General features: G+C 44.7%; 3 protein-coding genes across 7 annotated transcripts; 2 read left to right on the top strand and 1 right to left on the bottom strand.

Annotated features, from left to right (window-relative positions):
- The first annotated feature begins 943 nt into the window (after nt 1-943).
- LOC133919913 (ubiquitin-like protein ATG12) lies at nt 944-3,207 on the top strand. The gene is made up of 5 exons (XM_062364477.1): nt 944-1,037; nt 1,142-1,200; nt 2,228-2,296; nt 2,381-2,443; nt 2,846-3,207. The coding sequence occupies exons 1-5, from the start codon at nt 1,013-1,015 to the stop codon at nt 2,903-2,905; spliced, it is 276 nt and encodes a 91-aa protein (XP_062220461.1). The 5' UTR covers nt 944-1,012; the 3' UTR covers nt 2,906-3,207.
- A 1,189-nt stretch (nt 3,208-4,396) lies between these two features.
- LOC133919911 (replication protein A 70 kDa DNA-binding subunit A-like) lies at nt 4,397-7,759 on the top strand. Its single transcript, XM_062364470.1, has 2 exons — nt 4,397-4,857; nt 5,770-7,759. The coding sequence occupies exons 1-2, from the start codon at nt 4,580-4,582 to the stop codon at nt 7,457-7,459; spliced, it is 1,968 nt and encodes a 655-aa protein (XP_062220454.1). The 5' UTR covers nt 4,397-4,579; the 3' UTR covers nt 7,460-7,759.
- A 279-nt stretch (nt 7,760-8,038) lies between these two features.
- Nucleotides 8,039-13,755, bottom strand: LOC133919912 (uncharacterized). Of its 5 annotated transcripts, none has more exons than XM_062364473.1 (9): nt 13,474-13,755; nt 12,330-12,489; nt 12,046-12,211; nt 11,786-11,847; nt 9,924-10,904; nt 9,151-9,264; nt 8,709-8,963; nt 8,579-8,635; nt 8,039-8,426 (listed from the first exon to the last, which is right to left on the bottom strand). In XM_062364473.1, exons 2-9 carry the CDS (start codon nt 12,429-12,431, stop codon nt 8,256-8,258), a joined length of 1,908 nt encoding a protein of 635 aa, XP_062220457.1. In that variant the 5' UTR covers nt 12,432-12,489; nt 13,474-13,755; the 3' UTR covers nt 8,039-8,255. The 5 variants fall into 5 exon arrangements, with proteins under 5 accessions (XP_062220457.1, XP_062220456.1, XP_062220455.1 ...); XM_062364472.1 differs by having other exon boundaries at nt 13,484-13,755; XM_062364471.1 differs by having other exon boundaries at nt 13,540-13,754.
- Between the last annotated feature and the right edge of the window lie 5,537 nt (nt 13,756-19,292).

Raw genomic sequence — 19,292 nt, 5'->3', positions numbered from 1 at the left:
TTAATGAGTAGTTCAGTAAAATAGAGTTTCATAATATGTGAAAAAGCTAGATATGACTAGCATTTTTGATTACAACAATTTAATAAACAGGTTATAAAAAGTTATAATAAAAAACTAACTGTTTGCTTTAATTTAGATTGTAAAAACTATAATCCATTATCCAAATTAAAACAAGGGGTCCTAACATAGTGTCAGCACTGCCCCATCCCGTCAGTGATGTACACGCGTCAGCTTGCTACTAAAAGATTCCGTTACATCCAATCAATACGACGAAGTAAAACACGAGCGCTCGATTTGTCCCAGTCTTCCTGAATCTTTTGTTGATCCTCGAGCTGATTTCTGGTCAGAGCAGACACTTATGGCTGCATTGCCCCATGTTACTACTACTTAACCAATGTTTGTTTTTGCTACAGATCATCACAATCTAGATTTATAAAGAAGCTCTTTCTCATTAGATTGAGAATTATAGGATTTTATAGTATAACTTGATTTGTGAATTATGAGTAATAGTTTTTAGATTAAAACCGTTTACTTTTACTTTTACAGCTATAATTTATAATCAAAATAAAAAAAGAGCAAATTGTCAAAATACCACCAGTAAAACCTTAGTTTATTAAAATACCACTGGTCATATATGTCATCGACATACTCAGTAGTATTTTGACAAAATACAAATTCACTAGTGGTAGGTGGCAATTGCTCTAGGCCTTACCCTCAGACGTCAGAACACAGTTTATAGTGAGAAACTGGAAATCGCAAGAATATGGGCTGGCTCAGCCCATTTCCGGATTCTCGGTTTCCAGGCCATCTTGGGCCTAATCAGGCCGACTCGCACGCATCCGTTTCTCCTGAGTCCCCGGCCCGTGACGGGTTTGGGCCCATAGCTCCAAACAGAGTTTTGATAGATCCCCTTTGTTTCTTGCGATTTCGGGGCTTTTTTTTTTTGGCAATTTCCGAGCTGTGTCGCCGTCGAAACGAACCGCCTCGTGACCTCGTCGAAATCGTAGCGCCGATGGCCGCGGAGGTTGATCAGAAAGGTCCTTGCAACTCCCGCTACTGTTCTATGCCTTGCTTGTTACTACCTTCTTCCTTCCCTCCTGCTTTCTCCTGCGCGTAGCTTCTCTTATGCTACGGATTGCAGTGGTGGTGCACGTGCGGTCGACGGGTGATGCGCCGATACTGAAGCAATCCAAATTCAAGGTGCGGGTTTCGATTCCCCGTCGCCCCTTTTCTTTGTTTCGGCTTGCAATTCAAGATCCTTTTCTTGCTTAGTTAAGTCAGACCGTGGATTCACACCGGGTGTAACGGGAAAGGTAGGGTTTGGTGATTTGATCTACGTTTTTTTTACGAACTATGATTTGATCAACGTTGCGGAGTGTGATTTTGGAATTGGGGGACTTCCCTAGTAGCGGGATACTTTGGTATGGATTCTGGAGGGAGCTGCCCAGAATTATTGATGCACTTGGCTTTCAGAATTCAGACGCATGTGCTGATGGTGAATCCGTGAATGTGCGAGTCAAAAGAGGACCATGGCATTGTTCCTGCTTATCAAGAGGCAGAGCAAATTACCGCTGTTCCAGTTCATCTTAATAAGAAGCTGAAGGGGATTGTCCGAGAAATATATTTTTTGACTGAATTGTCAACAGTAACACGGCCTTGATGGTTGCTTCTAACTATTTGGTCTGTTTGCAGCCACAAAAGAGCAGAAATTGTGTCCAGAAGGTGTGTACTGTGTCACAAATATGTTGAAACGTGAGTGCCAGAAATGGTAGATTGGAAACCTTACAGAAACTTGGTCTGGGTTATAGCCAACTGGAGAGAACAACTTTCACCAAAAAACAAGTGCTTAGCTCCTAGTTATATTCTAAACCGGAACATTTTGTTAATTATGAAACGGTCAGAAGATAACTGCCCATATGTTTTGCAGCGCTTGTCAAGCCAGTTGTGTTATGAAATTACAGGCTTATTGATGATATCATTTGTTTTTCCTTTTTTATTTCTGAAACGTATGTCTAGCTTCAGTTAAAATAGGCCTATTAAACACAGCTTGTGACTCATGTCACTTAGAAAACCTTGACATAGTGAACAGTTTAATTGGTTGGATTCATTGATATCATGTTATCATCGGTTGTAGTTGCAGTCTGTTCCTGAAATTGGCTTAGGGGGTGTTTGCCTTGTGTTGCACACCATGGACTTAATTAACCGTTGCCGATGTATCTCCTATCAGATTTCAGGGCGAGATAAATTTCTGAAGGTCATAGAATTTCTTCGCCGACAACTTCATCAGGATACACTGGTAGGAACATACTTGTCTCTTTGATGGGAATCTAATATTTTGATATGATGGAGTTTTACTGACAGTTCTTTGCGTTGCCCACAGTTTGTCTACATCAACAGTGCATTTTCACCAAACCCAGACGAATTGGTAATTGATTTGTATAATGTAAGATTCTAACTCATGTGGACTTGTGCTATTGTTTCGGGAATATCCCTACCTTTGAAGTTCGCATCTCTAAATATATTGCGTTTGAAAGACCATCTCCACATATATTATTATTCTGTTACAACATCAAATAGCTCTAGAATGTTTTGTAATATTTCCATTCCAATAGGAATCTCACGATTTCTAAGCTTCACATAACTTTCATGCGATAATATATCTTCATGATTGCCAATCAGATTGATGTTTATTACAGCAGCTAAATTGTTTCATGATTTTACATTGGTTTCCTCTGGGAACAGCAATCATCATGGAGTGTCAGCATTGATTTTTATTCCGATTTCAGCTATTCACATGACATATGGCCAAAAGAAGAAGGCTAACCATCTAGTGTTAACACTGCAGAACTTCGGTATTGATGGGAAGCTCGTGGTAAACTATGCTTTATCAGCAGCATGGGGCTGACCCGCTGAAAAGAATTAAAATGGACCAAAGGCTAAAAGGCCACGGAAAATCCGAATGTAAATCAATTCAAGTTTTAGCGTTAGTTAGCCACTGTAAAGCTCTCTAACATGCATTGTTGACAGAACGGCAGTAAAGTTTTATTTTGATTTTATCCTCGATCATACCTCCTTCTGCTTTCAAATATCGCACCCAATTTGTTCAATTGATGCTATACCAGAGGAGCCCCTCATGCTTAAACTGTCTGGTTTGTGTAATGCATATGAATGATAGTTAAATGTCTTGTAACACGAGATATTATAGCTGACTGGGGCACGTCCAGCGAGTTCGCTGCATCTATCTGGCCCGTTGGTGTGAGAGAGAGAGGAACAAGTCGCTGTTTGGCGTTCGGACCATGTAAGAGTGGCCGCCCCAGGGCGCCAGCGTGTTCGAACGCAACGTTGGCGCGCGTTGGAACGCAACATGACGCTTGAAAAAAAGAGAGCAAATAACAAGGCACTTGCTAGGTATAAATCAAATTGAAAAAAACAAATAACCAACACATGAGGGGAAGGAGAATGGACGCATAGAGGATAAACGAGAGAATGTATCTTGATTCTTGCATAAAGAAGAAAAAGTTCAGGTTCAATACAACGGGCTGCTGGCCAGCAGCAAACTAGCAACTACTAGAACAAAAGAAACAGGAGGAAACAACCTAATTATGAACTGTCTTGAAATGCTCTCTTTGTAAAAAAAAAACAATGCATATGAAACATTGGAAGGACTGTCTTCACTTCACTGTGATATTAATTAGGATTTTTTTTTTTGTTTTTGCCATTAGCAAACACCCTAGTTTTGTTTCTGTCATTGTGTTTTATCAACTGTTGTTTTTTGCTATCAGTTTTATGACTTGATGTTCGTTTTTTGTCACTTCCAGCTGTTTTTTCAATGGCAAAAACGAACGACAAATTGCAAAACCAATGGCAAAAACAAAAAACAAATGGCAAAAATGAACAAAAAATTGCAAAATCAATGGCAAAAACAAAAATGGTAAAACACGATGGCAGAAACAAAACTAAGATTATATTTGTTTTTTACCCCAAAAGTAAAAGCAAAAGCAAACGATCACAATATAAAAATTGATTCATATAATTCACATGTCAAATTATACTACGAAATCCTACAATAATCCACAATCGGATGGGAATAATCTTCCATAAATTCTATAGACTGATGTAGATTCTCGTAATCAAAGCTAAAACAAATATGTCATGAGATCCTGCTAATGGCAAAAACAAATTATGAACTATCCAAGTTCTTTAGTGAATGGGAGGGTGTCCCAGCCCATACCATTTCACGCCGGCTTCCACCGGATCACCACTACGCCACTACCCAGCCCGGCCCAGGAGAGCATGCGACTTGCGCTCCCGTGACGCGAGCGCAGTCGCAGCCGTCCGATGTGTTCATCCCGGCACGGCTACTTCCTCAGGAAGATGCCTCGACGCCATCAAACAAACCGCCTCGACGGGCTCTCGTCTTGTCCGCTAGCTCCCTTCCACCATTTCAACCCCCTCCTCGAACGTTCGAACCCATTTCGTGCTTGTCCCGCACGCGCGCATTCCAGCCCGCGCCTGCGGATCGAGGCGGGACAGCGGGAGAGGAGGAGGAGCCTTCCTCTAGGGTCCCTGCGAGCCTGCGATGGCGGCGGCGAAACTGACCCCTGACGCCGTGCCGGCGACGCTGGCGGGGGACATCGAACTCAAGCCGGTTGTGCAGGTCGTCGACCTCCGGAGCATCGCGGTCAGCGGCCCCCCCGGCGCGGGGCCCAGGTTCCGCGCCATCGTCTCCGACGGCGTCGCCACGACGCCCATGCTGTTCGCCGCGCAGCTATGCGACCTCGCGCGCTCCGGCCTCGTCCGCCGCGGCGCGATCGTGCAGCTCCTCGAGTACCTCGTCAACAACGTCGGGGGCAGAAGGTATCTCTATCTGCCTCTGCCCGCCTGGATCGATGGGTGTTTCGTTGCGTGTCGTTTGGTAGGATTTGGGTTAGGGTTCGGGCCTTCGGCCGTGTTCGTAAATGGGTCGTAGTTTGCTCTCTGTTGCGATTCGTGCTTGTTAGTTTCGTCTAATTGGCGCTTGCGAGCTGCGTTCGTTGAATCGTTTAAGGGTTTTGCTCTGCAGTTCCGATTGATACCTGGCAGTAGTCTGGGAAATTTGTTTCGCTGGTGTATTTATTCACGCACCAAATGTCTGGTTTAGTTGAACTCGCCATCATTTGAATTGGTGCTCATGAACCGTGTTGCTAATTGAATTGAGTTTGTGCTCGCTTTTTAATTTATGGTCAGAATAGGCCTGAGTGCTAATCTTTGACAATATTGATGTCCCTAACCAAATTGATGCTTGCAAGCCGTGAATTGATTGTAATTTTTTTGTCTTCATGATCCAAAAGTAGCATGATCCGTGCTTCTGTATATCTGGCATGCAGCTGATGGTTAGTGGTCGCTAATGTCCAGTAAAATCGTGAGGTATTATGGTATGAGTTAAATTTGGTGCATTTGTTTGTTATATGCGTCGAATTTTTGAGAGATAGCTATCATGTCTTGGAATCAGTTAGGGTTCTGGTTTATTGATTGAGTGTGTCATGAAATGGGATTTGATCATTGTAGTTTACTTCTTACTCTGCAGCTGTGCCAGAGCTTCAGATTTATGTTAGTTGATTGGATTAGTTTGTAGTCCACGTCTTTTATTGAATGCGTCGTGATTGGATTTTTGACTAGCTTTTTTGCTGATGATCATATTCATTTATGTCTTGTTCTTTGCAATGTAAATTAAGACGTTTCAAGTTATTTCTTGTTCTTCCTGATAAGCTGATTGGTTGCAACTCATAGGGTTATCGTTGTTCTGAACATGGAGGTTCTTGTTCCAGAGTGTGAGATTATTGGGAATCCAGTAATACCTCCTGAACCTGGAGTCCCTAATCCAAATTTCATGGGAGTAGATCAGTTTAATGGAGCACCTCAACATGGTTCCATGGCATGGAGTACTTGTAACACAGTGACAAGGCCCACTGACAATGCTCCAGGTATCCAGCGTTCGATGGCAGGGAACTCTTCGAACATGGTCACTAGGCCAAGCCACAATGCACAGGTCTTCCAACCAACAGTACAACCATCCTATCGCCCTGCACCCAGTTACAGAAACCATGGCACAATCATGAAAAATGAAGCCCCTGCTAAAATAATACCCATATCTGCTTTAAATCCTTATCTGGGTCGCTGGGCTATCAAGGCTCGAGTTACTGCCAAGGGAGAGATCCGCCGGTACCATAATGCAAAAGGTGATGGCAAAGTGTTCTCTTTTGACCTGCTTGATTCTGATAATGGTGAGATACGGGCTACATGTTTCAATGCCCTTGTTGATCGCTTCTATGAAGGTGTGGAAGTTGGTAAGGTCTATGTGGTCTCAAGAGGAAACTTGAAACCTATAAAGAGGGACTACAACCATCTTAATAATGAGTGGGAGATTTTCTTGGAATCTCAGTCAACCATTGAGCTTTGTCCTGATGAGAATAGCTCCATTCCCGCCCAGCGGTTTAGCTTCACACCAATTGATAAAATTGAAGATGCGCAGAATAATGCTATCATTGATGTCATAGGTGTTGTTACATCTGTCAACCCTTGTACAACAGTACAGAGGAAAAATGGCATGGAAACTCAGAAAAGGACCATTACCCTGAAGGATATGTCTGGTCGAAGTGTTGAGGTTACCATGTGGGGTGACTTCTGCAACAGAGAAGGCTCGCAACTGCAAGGAATGGTTGAATGTGAGGCCTTTCCTGTACTGGCTGTCAAAGCTGGAAAAGTGAATGATTACAGTGGCAAGTCTGTTGGCACAATTTCGTCATCTCAACTCCTCATGAACCCTGATCTTGCTGAAGCTCATAGTCTCAGGAAGTGGTTTGAGTGCGGAGGAAGAGATGCTTCCACTCAGTCCATATCCAGGGATTTCACTCCTGCAGCATCAAGGAATGAGATCCGAAAGACAGTAGCACAGATAAAGGATGAAAGTCTCGGAATGGGGGACACACCTGATTGGGTCACAGTAAAGGCTACAGTAATATTCTTCAAGACCGACTCCTTCTGCTACACAGCTTGCCCCAATGTGGTTGGCGACCGGCAATGCAATAAGAAGGTGACAAAGTCTGACTCAGGCAATTGGTTCTGTGACAAGTGCAACCAAGAGTTTCCAGAGTGTGATTACAGGTATCTCCTTCAGTTACAGATTCAAGATCACTCGGGAACAACTTGGGCGACAGCATTTCAAGAGTCTGGACAGGAGCTACTTGGTTGCTCGGCGCGAGAACTCTACATGTTTAAAGAGAACGACGATCCTCGCTATGCAGATATTTTGCTCCGATGCTTGTATTGGGATTATTTGTTGAGGCTGAAAGTCAAAGAAGAAACTTACGGCGATGAGCGACGAGTGAAGAACACCGTGGCCCAAGTGGAGAGGGTGGATCCTTCGGCTGAGAGTAAATTTCTGCTTGATCGCATTTCAAGGTCGATAGCATCACATTAAGAGCTTTATTCTGCATCTAGCGACTGCTGGTTCATGTGTTTACATCCCTAAGAGGTGTGTTAGTGTCAATAGCTCTCACTCTCCCACCCCTAAGGTCTCTTTGCCAAATTAGGCAATTTTTTTCATTCAGCACTCTTGTTCAGTAGAGATTTTCGGTTTTGGCATGTGCCAGATACGTTAACCATGAAACCTGTAATGTCTCGGCTGCTTATAGTGTTCCTTTATTGTTTAACTGAACAATCTGCTTGTACCTGTGGTTTCCCGTGAACTATTATATTTGTACAACCCCTTTTAGCCAAACTCTGCCTTTCCTGTTACTTTAGCTTTGTTTGTTTCATGGAATAGAACATCTTTATTGCTTCATGCGTGTACCCACGGCCTTCACGTCTGTTTTTTTCCTTCTTGTTTTACTCTTCCAAATAGATTGGGCTTTGCACTTAATTTGTGTTTGCTTCGTAGTGCCACACTGCCTAGCGGTTTAAGTCGACGGGTTTGTTTTTCAGGAGCATGAGCGACCGAACTGCTCATCTGCCTCGTCTGGACAACAAATTACACGCTTCAGTTTGATTTCACGGGAGAGACCAGAGAAAACGCTCACTGCATTTGTACAGAACATTTTGCCGATGGCTAACGTGAGTGGACCACAAGTTCGTAGTAACAATATGTACTAACCATCGTCCAAAAGCGTACTACTATCTTGCTAGCCTTTTCTTTTCTCTATCTGCATTACACGGATCACAAAAGATCCTGACCCTTTCCCTGTGCAACCTTGTTGCTCTGCCCAGAGAGCCACGGATCACAAAAATCCTGACCCTTTTCCCTGTACAACCTTGTTGTTCCCAGAGAGCTTGATTGGCCCTGGGAAGCCGCCCCCTTGAGACTGCTGCTCATTCAGTTCCTTTACTCGTAACAAAATAGATGGTGGTATTGGTATGATAGAAGGATTGTTCTTCCGTGGACAACCACCCTGCTCAAACGAGTGAAGAGTGAGCACAACGGATTTTTTTCTTTTTGGGATCACACAAAGTGAAGCATTAGGAAGCAAAGAAATTGCAGACAAATGAAAAGAACAGATGAGGAAAAGCAGTGCTCGTGTATTGACGAGGGAGGAGTGATTACATCTTTTTGCGTTGGAAGCTGTGTCTGGCTGGCCCTGATCAGGTTCCGCCATTTATCCTGAATAAGCAACATGTTTGATTGTAAAATGGGATCACAATGAATAAGTTTTCAGCTGTACAAGCCAACGCACCTTGAGATCCACTGAAGTGCGGTAAGAATAAGAGGCAAAGGCCAATTTTCTAATCTCAGACCATTTGCCAGCTCCATACCGAGCCACACCATCAACCAGCTTCATGACCTCACACAGTGTCCATGCTCGATGATGCTTCCGCGTCAAACCCCGCTTTATTTTGGGCTTGGCAGCAACATTGTAAACGTTTGCTTGTAGGTTCTGAACCCCCTTATTATCAGCTGCTTCTATATGTCCTCCTTTCTCAGCATTTACCTGGCAGCAGGTTGAAGAGAAGGAAAAATATTTTAACGTGTGTATGAAACAGGTGATATAGCAACAGCCAAAACGTTTAGTAATACAAGGTGTTTCAAGATCTATTTCCAGCTAGTTGTTTAGCTTCTCAAGCTTGCATTTTATAGATCCAAACCACATTTGAAGTTCCACATGACAAAAGGCATACCATTAGTGGAACTTCAAATGCTTTCCTCACGTGGTTCTCCTCTTCCCCATCTTTTGCCAACATCATCCCAACTGCTGTCTGAACCCCACTACATTCCATAGAAGGTTTCTGATCCTGTTATAAAAGGTTATGAAAACAAGTTTAGCAAGGAAAGACAAGACAACCAAACATGTCTAAAAACATATGCTGCAATTTACTCCACCCATTCAGTTGGGTGGGTGCTATAGCAGATTAGATCAACTTTCTGATGTCTAATAGTTAGGTTACTCTGCTACATTATTTTTCAATTCAGGTAATCCACCTGACTAATAAACCAATATGATGAGCTCTTCAAGAGACAACATGGTTAATCACTCAACGATTTTAGATATTTGCCAACAAAATGGCACAAGGGGTTGAAAAGCCTTAAAAATGGGGTAGGGGTTGAATGAAAGAAATGAACAAAAGATACCTAATTGAAAATAAGGCAGGAATATTGAATAGAGTTGATTGAAGTGCATTTTTCCTACAATTTGTCTTATTTAGGGGGCTTAATGAAAATTACAAGTCAAACTGTATCAACAAAGTGCTTTGTGCAAGTATTTATTATTCTTAGAGCTAAGGTGCAGTATTAGCTGAAGAAAAGGTACTTCAGTAGAAGAGAGAAAAAGGACATGTGTAACATCATTCCCTACATACCATGATTCCACATCTGCCATGTTTCACGGTAATAATAAAGGATCGTAGAATTGGCTAAAGCTGTTAAAATAAATGATGCACATGTAAATTATTACCACAAATGAAATGAAGTCCTTCCTAGGGCGCCCCCTTCTCATCCTTGAAACATAAGGAACATGTACACTAAATCCTCCAAGAATATCCTTTCTAGTAGGATAGATTGTACTCAATGAATCAACCTCATAGAAAGGTGCTCCCCGCGGTTTCAGCAACACCTCATCATGTGCAGGCCTTTTTGCTGGTACCGAAAGTTTTCCAGTGGAGTCACAAGTCTCAATATCTGAAAGCTCCTCAATGTATCTTTTTGTTGGCTTTCTAGCTCTCTTATTACTACATTGTTTGGCCAGGAGAGTTCCTTGTGGTTCATCGTTATTTATTGGTACTCTTTTAAGCCTCTTGGAAGATCCTTGTTGGTCCCCACTCTGATAGTAAGAGCTAGATGGTGAGTCTCCTTTGTTTCCTGGATCTATGACTTGATCCCTAACCAAAGGAGTAGCTTGAAGCTCAATCTTTGCTATTTCATCCGTGTTTGGTATCTCTTGTTTGGCATCCTTGCTAACAATTTTATAATCTTTAACTACACAACCTGAACTTGGAACATCACAAGAATTGGTCAAGCCCATTGAAATCCGCCTTTTGAGCCATAGCTTGTCCTTGACGGTAGTCTGCCGCCCAAATGTGGCTCTAAATGCTTCCTGAAGTTCTCTAATTGTAAGATCATCCAAGCAGACTTCTCCTCTTAAAATGGAAAAATCAGGCACTGAACTGGTAACTCCAGAAACAGATGGTCCTGTACATGTGTCATCTACAGGTCTTGAGCAGGCATCAGCCTTGTCCTTTTCAGCAATGCGAGAGTCATTTAAAACTGTTGATTTTGTAGTCTCAGTTGAAGCATTGTCCTGTTGGGAGATGCTGTTGTCCCCTTGGTCTTTGTGCAATTTATCTAGCCGTTGACCATGAACAACTGTACACTTTGAGGGAGGACTAAGGGAATCATCCACCGAATGTAACCTGTTTTCCTGTGCAGTGATATCCATCTTCTCAAAGTTGCATCAACTTGAACATGTACAAAAGTAGTTTTAACTAACACTGACATTAGTGCATACAGTAAAATTTACTAAAGCCAAGCAATTGAACTCTCAACTGAGAATTTTAGAGAACCAGATAATCCATGGGAAATTCGCTCGTAACCATGAGTTCCGGTGTCCCCCATACAGCGTCCCAAGTCGCAACGCGTGGCTACGAAGCAACAATGAAGCCATATCGCGCTAGCTAGTGAGCCTACCCTCCCTAAGCCCTTGTTTTTATGCCACATCAACGCAATGCAGTAGATGCCATTGTAACACCCCGCCCACAAAATCCGCTTATAGCCCAGCCCCCACGTGGGGACGGGCTCACATGCGCATAACACCTCTCTTACATTTTCGTCCTCTTTCGTGTAAAAAGGTTAACCCGAATGTGCTATGTTTGGAATACAAAGACTTATAAGCTGGCCCAAACCTATTTAAACTATCAAGACGGTACTAAATCCACCACACCGGAACACTTAGGTCCCACTGGCCGAAACCAGAAACACTAATAGACTGGGGTATTACAACTATCTCTCATCTCCAACCACCAGCCACCAAGTTGCAATGAATGCTCAGCAATCATACGCAAGCGACGTCTCCAACGGTGTCATTCATGGTGGGCAGTGGTATAGGGGACGCTGGACCCCATGGACACAAAATCCGCGTCCTCGATAATCCATACTCCATATCAACACCATGCCAAGTTTAGCTAGAAACTATTGACAACAAGGAACCTTAAAATGTACTAAAACTACTATCTAGTAGCATAAACACATTATCTGGCAACGGAACTGAAAGACCAACTCTTGTGGCGGATATTTATGATGAACAAGAGATAAACAATATACCTCTAAGTCAGCACCCAACTTTTGTGTCCATAATTCTGTAGTCTCCAATTTGGAAGAGCCCTCTGTGCAAATTTATTATACATTGAGCATCAGCAGCAGTCAAAACAGTTGAATTAATACAGGAATTTAGTCAGTTAAGAGCTAGCACGGCTGTATTCCCACGAGAAAGCATAAAGTCTTGTTCCAATGAAGTAAGATTACCCAAAAGAAAAAGATGTACCAAAGTAGTAGTTCAAACTGAATGATACTATTAGCATTACCTTCCAAGTCTGACTTCTTCAGTAACATGCGATCATTGCTGAAAAATTTCTCCACATGACCTAAATCTTCAATAGAAGGAAGACCAACCTTCTCATCATGAAGAAAATGTTCAAATTGCAAAACATCATCCTCTGTAGCAGGAACAAGTGTTCCATCGCCTTCAACCTGAACAAATTTAAAGTGTTTCTTAAAGGACTCAAGTAAGCATCTAGAAACATCCTGCTGAGTTTTGTATCTTAACATATGCACAGTAAAACATATAACTAAGTATGTATGTATTTACCCGAACTAGCTGGTAAACTACAGGATCTGAACTGCCTTTCTTATCGAAGACATTATCTTCACTCTTATTAACTAGAGCATCGTGTGAGCCATCCACTTCCATAGATTAGTACAAACTTCATCTAACGCTCGTAGCAATCAGAAGATGCCAGGACGAAATTCTACAATCAGCAAGTGAGTTCAAAATTATAATTCACAGAATTAACGATGCAGTGATCAATTAAACAATCCCAGAACGAACAAAGATAAACAATGATATAACACATGCAATGACTAATTCTGGTTAGACAGACGAAAATTTGTCATGATGAATAGAAAGGAGACGAACAAAAGGATTAGTTTTGTCTTTTCTATGCTGTTTTTTGCGGTTAGCTTTCTGCTCGGCTAGTATTGATACATATCATACATTTCAGGTTGTATGTAAGTACCTCAAGAAACACAATTTTTTCCTCCAATTAGCTTTAATTGGAACTGAACTAAGAGAATAATAATTGATTCCAGCATATGGCTCAAACGACAAGCCACATCACTAGTTCCTAAATCAAACTCCTCCCTAGAAAATAACAAAAAGGATCACGTCCAGAGCGAGGCCTTCGCTAAAACCATCCAGCTTCCAAGTGATCACAGAAAACTCCACCCAAAATAGTTCTTCCCACAGTTCAATCCGCACTTAAAACCATTACTCCACTCTCCGCTTGTGTAAGAACTCATCGGTTGACCAAAGATTCCCCATGTATCTACTACGTAGTAAATATTGAGATCGAGTTATGCAAACAAAAACAAAAATCCCCACCAAAAACTACCGAAGCACGCTAAATTCCAAACGATCGGAGCGACCATACCAACTCGTCTTCGTTTAGCTTTACAAAATGCTCGATTAAGGCTATCAAAGTAGCAATTCCAGTCCACGGTTAGGCAGAATCGAAAGTATTTTTCACCTCACAGAAAACTCACATCACGTGGAAAGGTTCCAGCACAAAAGATACTAACCCACCACCACATCAAAGCTCAGACGCAATCACCCTCCCCCAGCTCCATCAACGCCACATCGCACAAAATCGAGCGCGAAAACACATCAGCCAAGCAGAATCCGACACGTCTGACCACACAGAAATCAAATTGCCTCACACGCCACCCAAACGCACCAAAACTAACCGCGGAAAACAGCGTGGAAAGGCTGAAATCGAGCGGATCCAAGTGGGCCGTCTCACCGTGATCAGCAGGAGCTCGATCCCCGAAGCATTGCCCCGGCCGTCAGAACCGAGGGATCGATCAGATCGTGCGACGGGGACGGATTCTGCAGTCCGCTTCGCTTTGGCGGGAGGGGAGCTCGGCTTCGGTGCGATCTAGGGAGGGGGAGGAAAAGGGAGGAGTGGAAGCCTTCTTTGCCATCGGAGCCGAGGAGGTGGTTTCGAAAAGGTGGGGAGGATGATTCGAGGGGTGGGGGAGCCGGCGGGCGGCTGAGATCTCGTCCGGAAGCGGATCGGACGGCCGAGTGTCGAGTGACGGCCTGACGGGTGGGGGCGGTGCACCAGCGGGGAAGGAAAGGATTCTCGAGCACGCAAAGATTGGCGACTGAGCCGAGCGGAGCGGACCGAGCGAGCTCATCACTTGCAAGTAGGACTTGGGCCGGACCCAATTAAGACGGCTCATATCACGAGTTCACGACACGGCACGAGAAAAATTAAGCTAGACAAGTACGGTACGGACATATGGGCTATATCGTATCTAATGTCTTGACACGGTGGGTGGCTAGATCTTTACGAATGGTTTTGATTCTCGCAGAGTGGATGGTTAGTGATTGGAATGTATGGTTATTGATAATGCATTAAGTTAATATAAGTGTTTGATAGTTGGTAGGTCACTAGGTTCGTAACATTTTATTAATTGAGGTAAGAGGGTCTTATATATTCATGAACAGATCGAAACTTGTTTGTCGGTTGTTACCAATTATGTTTATATATGACATTGTTCATCGAGTATAATAATCGTATTTGCTTATTGTGATAACCAGATCGAACCCTTAATAATACCTAATTATATAACAACAAATGCATATAAGTTCAAAAATATAAAAGTCATACCTAAGCCGACACAATACGATGACAGCACGACGTGCCATAAGTCATATTTGGGTCAGACCATCGGCTTACCGTGCTAGCACGGTCTAACAGACCGAACGAGCCAAATCTACTCGGCATGATACGACATGAGGCACGAAAGAGCCATGTCGTATCAGGTCGATCTTGCCGAAGTCCCACCTTACTTGCAACGGTATATGACTTCGTCCGAGATTCATGTTAGCAATGGTAAACATATATATTGGTTGTATCCTTGATTAAAAAATGGTAAAAAATACAGAATAGATAAGTGAATAAATGAATGGATTAGTATAAGTGAAAAGAATAGTCTATGTGTCCTTTCACCCAATCACTTCCGCGAAGAAGTGGAGCCGTGTAACGCGTGGTGCGGTTCCGTTTCCTTCGGGCTCTGTGCACGGACCACCGGGTCATCTCACCGCAGGATTCACATCTCCTTTGCTTCAACAAAAGTAGATGTGCTACAGTAATCAACAAGATTTCAATGGCACTGCTTATTCCTCATGAATTACTGTAGCACATCTGTTTTGCCAAACAAAATCAAAGTATACAGATCCCACCTGCAGTGACAGTTGCGAGGATTATGTTGCATTTCTTGTGCAATCGCATCGATCCGCATCCACAGCAAAGAGTCGGTAGCTAGCTAAACCACAGTCGAGGCTACCAAACAAACTAAAGTTTACCGGGGAAATCCACAGAATTTTAATCCTTCTTTTTCACTATGTTTAGCGGTTTTTACTATTTTGTCGGCCTGCAGTTGTAAAAGAAGCTAATGGCCTGATGCCAGTTACAAAAACTGGCATTGTATCAAGTGTTGTTTGGACAGGTAGGTGCTTACGTTTGCTGAATGAATGCTTTTTTTTTTTCTAAAGGAATAACGAAATTCCATTTAACTAGCGTGCGCAGCTAAATCGCTGGCCACCGAAACCCGAATACAGTCCGGTGCACTATGCCTGAGCAAGTCGACACCTACAGGCAAGTGTTGTCTGGACGGGTAGGTGCTTAGGTTTGATCAGAAGAGCATTTGAGGGTCAATTTGGCTAGTTTTATCAGCGTAGGAGAGCGATTTTGGCTCTCTCACGCTGATAACGTGAGCATAGGTATGGAAACTGCGAGCGCACAATCTAAACATGTGAAACTTTATCTAGCACGGCAAAGTAAGTCACGGCAAGCGTTCCAAAGGCACCCCACAATATGACCTATACTACGATCAGCAGCAGCGTTTACTCATTTCGCACATGCCACAAGTTCTGCCTGGAAAGAATATAGAGCAAACTCGATCTTGCTCGCTTCTGCGTGTATAACATCACCTTCATGATCTCTAATCACGAATCCCCATCCACCCCGAACATGAATCTTGAAGGAAAGCGCCATCAGAATTTATCTTTAAAAGAGATATTCTCTGTCGGTTAGAGTATATTCTCTGTCGGTTAGGGTCACAACGTGGGATCCTACCTACGCTCGGGTTCAAGTTTTAGATTACACACACGTGAGTACGTTCAATGATAAAGTGCGTGCCTGTGATAACTGAGGGGATGTGCTCACATATGCGTGCATATATGCGTCAAATTTGTATTGGAAAAAATAAGTTATCTATGTCACATCTTGCTCTGGTAACTCCCACCTGCGCGCTGCATGATTTTCCGGGATTGAGAGTGAATGCTTGATTACGCTCTGATCGGTTAATTTGTTTCCGGGAAGTGTTTGGTGTGATGCAGACAGCATAGCAAATCCGTAAAGATTTCAGTCGATGGGCCGATTTAATTAGTAGTACTAGTAGCCTGGCCGACAACAAACGTATGGACGTGGGAGACATGAAATGAAACGGAGCAGCCTTTGTTGGCCCGGCGGAAATCGACGCCGGACAACCGGAGCCAGCAGATTTTAAGGCTCCTTTCAAGGTGCAATCGACGGACTCGGCCGGTAGCCACGATCCACTTTGTTGGGCTGTGACCGCGGCAGCGCCACGGTGAAGAATAGAGCCCAGCTGGGGCTCGGTCTTCGGCCGCGGCCGAGGTGGATCGTGGAACGTGAGTGGGCTGTGGCCAGCCGACGGGTGGGCGACTGGGCGTGGCGCGGACGAGGCGGCGGAAATTGCGTTTGCCCTGCGCGGATCCACCCGCCGAGCTCATGATCCGGGGCCTGGCCGTGCGGCGCGTTGCCATGGTTGTGGATGTCGCAGCGCGCGAGGGCCGCGCGGGTTGGTGGACGTGGTGCCCTGGTGCAGTTGCCGTCCCATGCGCGGCGCCCTCGTACAGAACCTGTACCCTGACGTGAATATCATATGGCAGTTGTCTCTCACAATTGAGTGACAACTGCTCCTTACGTTACATCAGATGAACCCTGTGTGTGCAGGTGTGCAGGTGGACGGCGGATTTGGACGACTGACACGCACCGGTGCACCGCCCGGGCCAACTTGTGTTATCCGTCGTGTTAATTTGACTTGGACATGAGCTTTAAAGGTCACTTATTAGGCGAGATCAAGCGCCCTTTTGGCTCGACCAGAGTCAGGACATCAATCACGGAGTGGTGATAATCGCAACTAGCGCTTCCTTTTTATGCTCTGGTATTGGGCTGCAGCATCATGATTCGGATACCTTGCAAGGAAAGCAATGGTTCATCGCACCGGTTCCTTGAACAATGGCTTTTCCTTGGTCGCTTTAATTTGGCACCACTTGAAAGAAAGCTTCGCTGATCATGAAATATGGAATGCTGTGCAAGCGGTATCTGTCAGGCTTCTTTTGCTGTCATCGCACATGAATTCCATTGCACTCTGACCCGCCTGCAGAGGTGTCACCTCACCTGGATGCTCCATCACTCGCGGCGCGGATAACTCCACGGCCCGGCCGTTCCCAACAAACTCCATCGTGCGGAGAGAAAAGTAATCGGAAACTCGAGTGCGGACAGTGTCACCCACCTCCATTTCCACCTGTGCGCGGCGTTTTTCAAACCCCAGAACACCTCTGCACCGACGCACCATCACCACCAAACCACCCGATCCTTCTCTGAGTTCTCTCCTCCCGGCAAGTCCACCCGATCACCCACGTCCCCACGCCGACCAGACGACCATGTCTCCACACGACAGCACCTGCCTCCCGCCGCCTCGGCTCAACCGGGGGCACGGGCACCAGCCGTCCTTCTCCACCGCGCTCCCCGACGCCATCTACCACTCCCTCGAAGCCGACGCCGACGCTCGCCGAGTACCAGCGTCCCCGGCCCAGCGGACGCCGGTCTCAAGTCGTCATCGTCCTGCACCAGCCTTGTCGCGGTCCGGTTCTTCGGTCCGGTCCCCGAGGCTGCAGAGGCCACCGTGGCCGTGCCGTGTCAGGCCTGACCCGCAGCCTAATTCGCTTCTCCTGCCGCCACCGCCGCCTCATGAGTCAACAGGGCACCGTGCGTCCGTGCGGAGAAGAAGAGGAACAGGGAGAACAAGAAGACGAAGGTGGCACCATTCGCGTGCCTTCTGAACGCTCTGCTTTGCAACAGGAAGTCGGCCAAGTCTGTCGATCATACGCCGCGGGCTACGGTCGCTGCTCCTGCGGCGACGGAGAGGTCGGTCCTTTCGTCGCGCGCTTCCCGGCGGGAGTCCGCGGCGACGGGAGGGATCCTGACTCCGGCGAGGCCGGCGGTAAGGTTCTCGCCGGTGGCGGTGGTGGCGAATGATGAGCACGACCGTGGAGTCGGGACGGCAATAAGGCTGCGCGACGCGGAGATGGAGGCGGTGTCGGTGAATGAGTCGGCGGCGGGGGCGGAGACGAGGGTGGAGGAGCTGCTGCGCGCGCTCGGACGTGGCAGAGGAGAAGGAGAAGGCCAAGGAGAGCAGCGAGTCCAGCTCCGACCTGTTCGAGCTCGAGAGCTTGCCGCCGGCGTTCGAAGACGCCGAGCTGCCGCGTCCGAGAGCTGCCGCCGGCGCCTGCCTGGCACCGCCGCGGCCCCGCGTTTTATGAGATACTAGCTAGCTCAACGATCGAAGTTGTATAACGATGAACTGCCCGTGTTGGTGGTTTGAGTGATCTCAATGCAAACTTGTGCCTTTTTGTTCTGTGATGGTTTTATCTGGCATCATAGAAGCTGTCTCTTTATGGCAACGTTGGAAATGGCATATGCTCGGTTTCTTCATTCGATCTCCAGCACCCAATGTGATGATGCATCGTACAAGCTAAGGAGCGTGACACTTCCACTTACTACCGCCGTCGGCGCGGTGGCATGACTTGATTGGCGAACAAGTACAAAATTTTCCACTAGCTCATCGCAGAAGCCAAAACTACATCGAAACATCTACATTCAAGGGATGTTATGATTTACGCACCCTTCTTTTTTTACCATGGTGTGTTGTTGCTTGCCCAATGTTCCATTAGGCAATTGCAGTTGTTTTTTAGATAAATTGTTTTTTGTTTAAAAACGTTGATCAAAGAAAGAAGAACAAGCAATCACTCCCAGTTCTGATCGCGGAGAACTCATGCAATTTCAGGCCTTTCGCTCTAGAACACAGACCCAACATAGAATACACCGGAATCTTTTTTATTTTTTCAATATTTGCAAAAGTGCATGGCTATTTCGAAATATTACATATCTGGGCTATCCAACAGAAGACACCTTTAATAAAATAAAATAAATAAATGAACAATATATTCTATTGTTCGTAAAATTCAAAACACTATCGAAATAGTCATAAAAACTTCTGAAAAAAAGATATGTTATAGAGGATACTATGATCTAACTAAAAAAAATTCAGATAAAATATGATTTTTACAATGAGAAACAAACTATAATAAGATTTGTCTTTTTTGTTTCTTATTGTAAAAGTATTGGTTTGAGTTGATTTTTTTAAGAGATAGATTAGAGTATTGTAAAAGTATTGGTTT

This window comes from Phragmites australis, chromosome 5 (assembly GCF_958298935.1).
Source record: "Phragmites australis chromosome 5, lpPhrAust1.1, whole genome shotgun sequence".
Classification (NCBI taxonomy): domain Eukaryota; kingdom Viridiplantae; phylum Streptophyta; class Magnoliopsida; order Poales; family Poaceae; genus Phragmites; species Phragmites australis.
Note: the sequence above shows the minus strand (reverse complement) of the source record. Positions and strands in the feature narration are given on the sequence as shown.

Bases quoted from the DNA above. Each gene is read 5' to 3' on its own strand.
- LOC133919912 (XM_062364473.1), bottom strand. From the start codon at position 12,431: ATGGAAGTGGATGGCTCACACGATGCTCTAGTTAATAAGAGTGAAGAT. The intron at 12,212-12,329 runs GTAAATACATAC...AAATTTGTTCAG, and splicing joins TAGTTTACCAGCTAGTTCGG to GTTGAAGGCGATGGAACACT. The intron at 9,265-9,923 runs GTAATAATTTAC...CTTTTATAACAG, and splicing joins AGGACTTCATTTCATTTGTG to GATCAGAAACCTTCTATGGA.
- LOC133919913 (XM_062364477.1), top strand. From the start codon at position 1,013: ATGGCCGCGGAGGTTGATCAGAAAG. The intron at 1,201-2,227 runs GTGCGGGTTTCG...ATCTCCTATCAG, and splicing joins TGAAGCAATCCAAATTCAAG to ATTTCAGGGCGAGATAAATT. The intron at 2,444-2,845 runs GTAAGATTCTAA...TTAACACTGCAG, and splicing joins TGGTAATTGATTTGTATAAT to AACTTCGGTATTGATGGGAA.
- LOC133919911 (XM_062364470.1), top strand. From the start codon at position 4,580: ATGGCGGCGGCGAAACTGACCCCTGACGCCGTGCCGGCGACGCTGGCG. The intron at 4,858-5,769 runs GTATCTCTATCT...TGCAACTCATAG, and splicing joins AACAACGTCGGGGGCAGAAG to GGTTATCGTTGTTCTGAACA.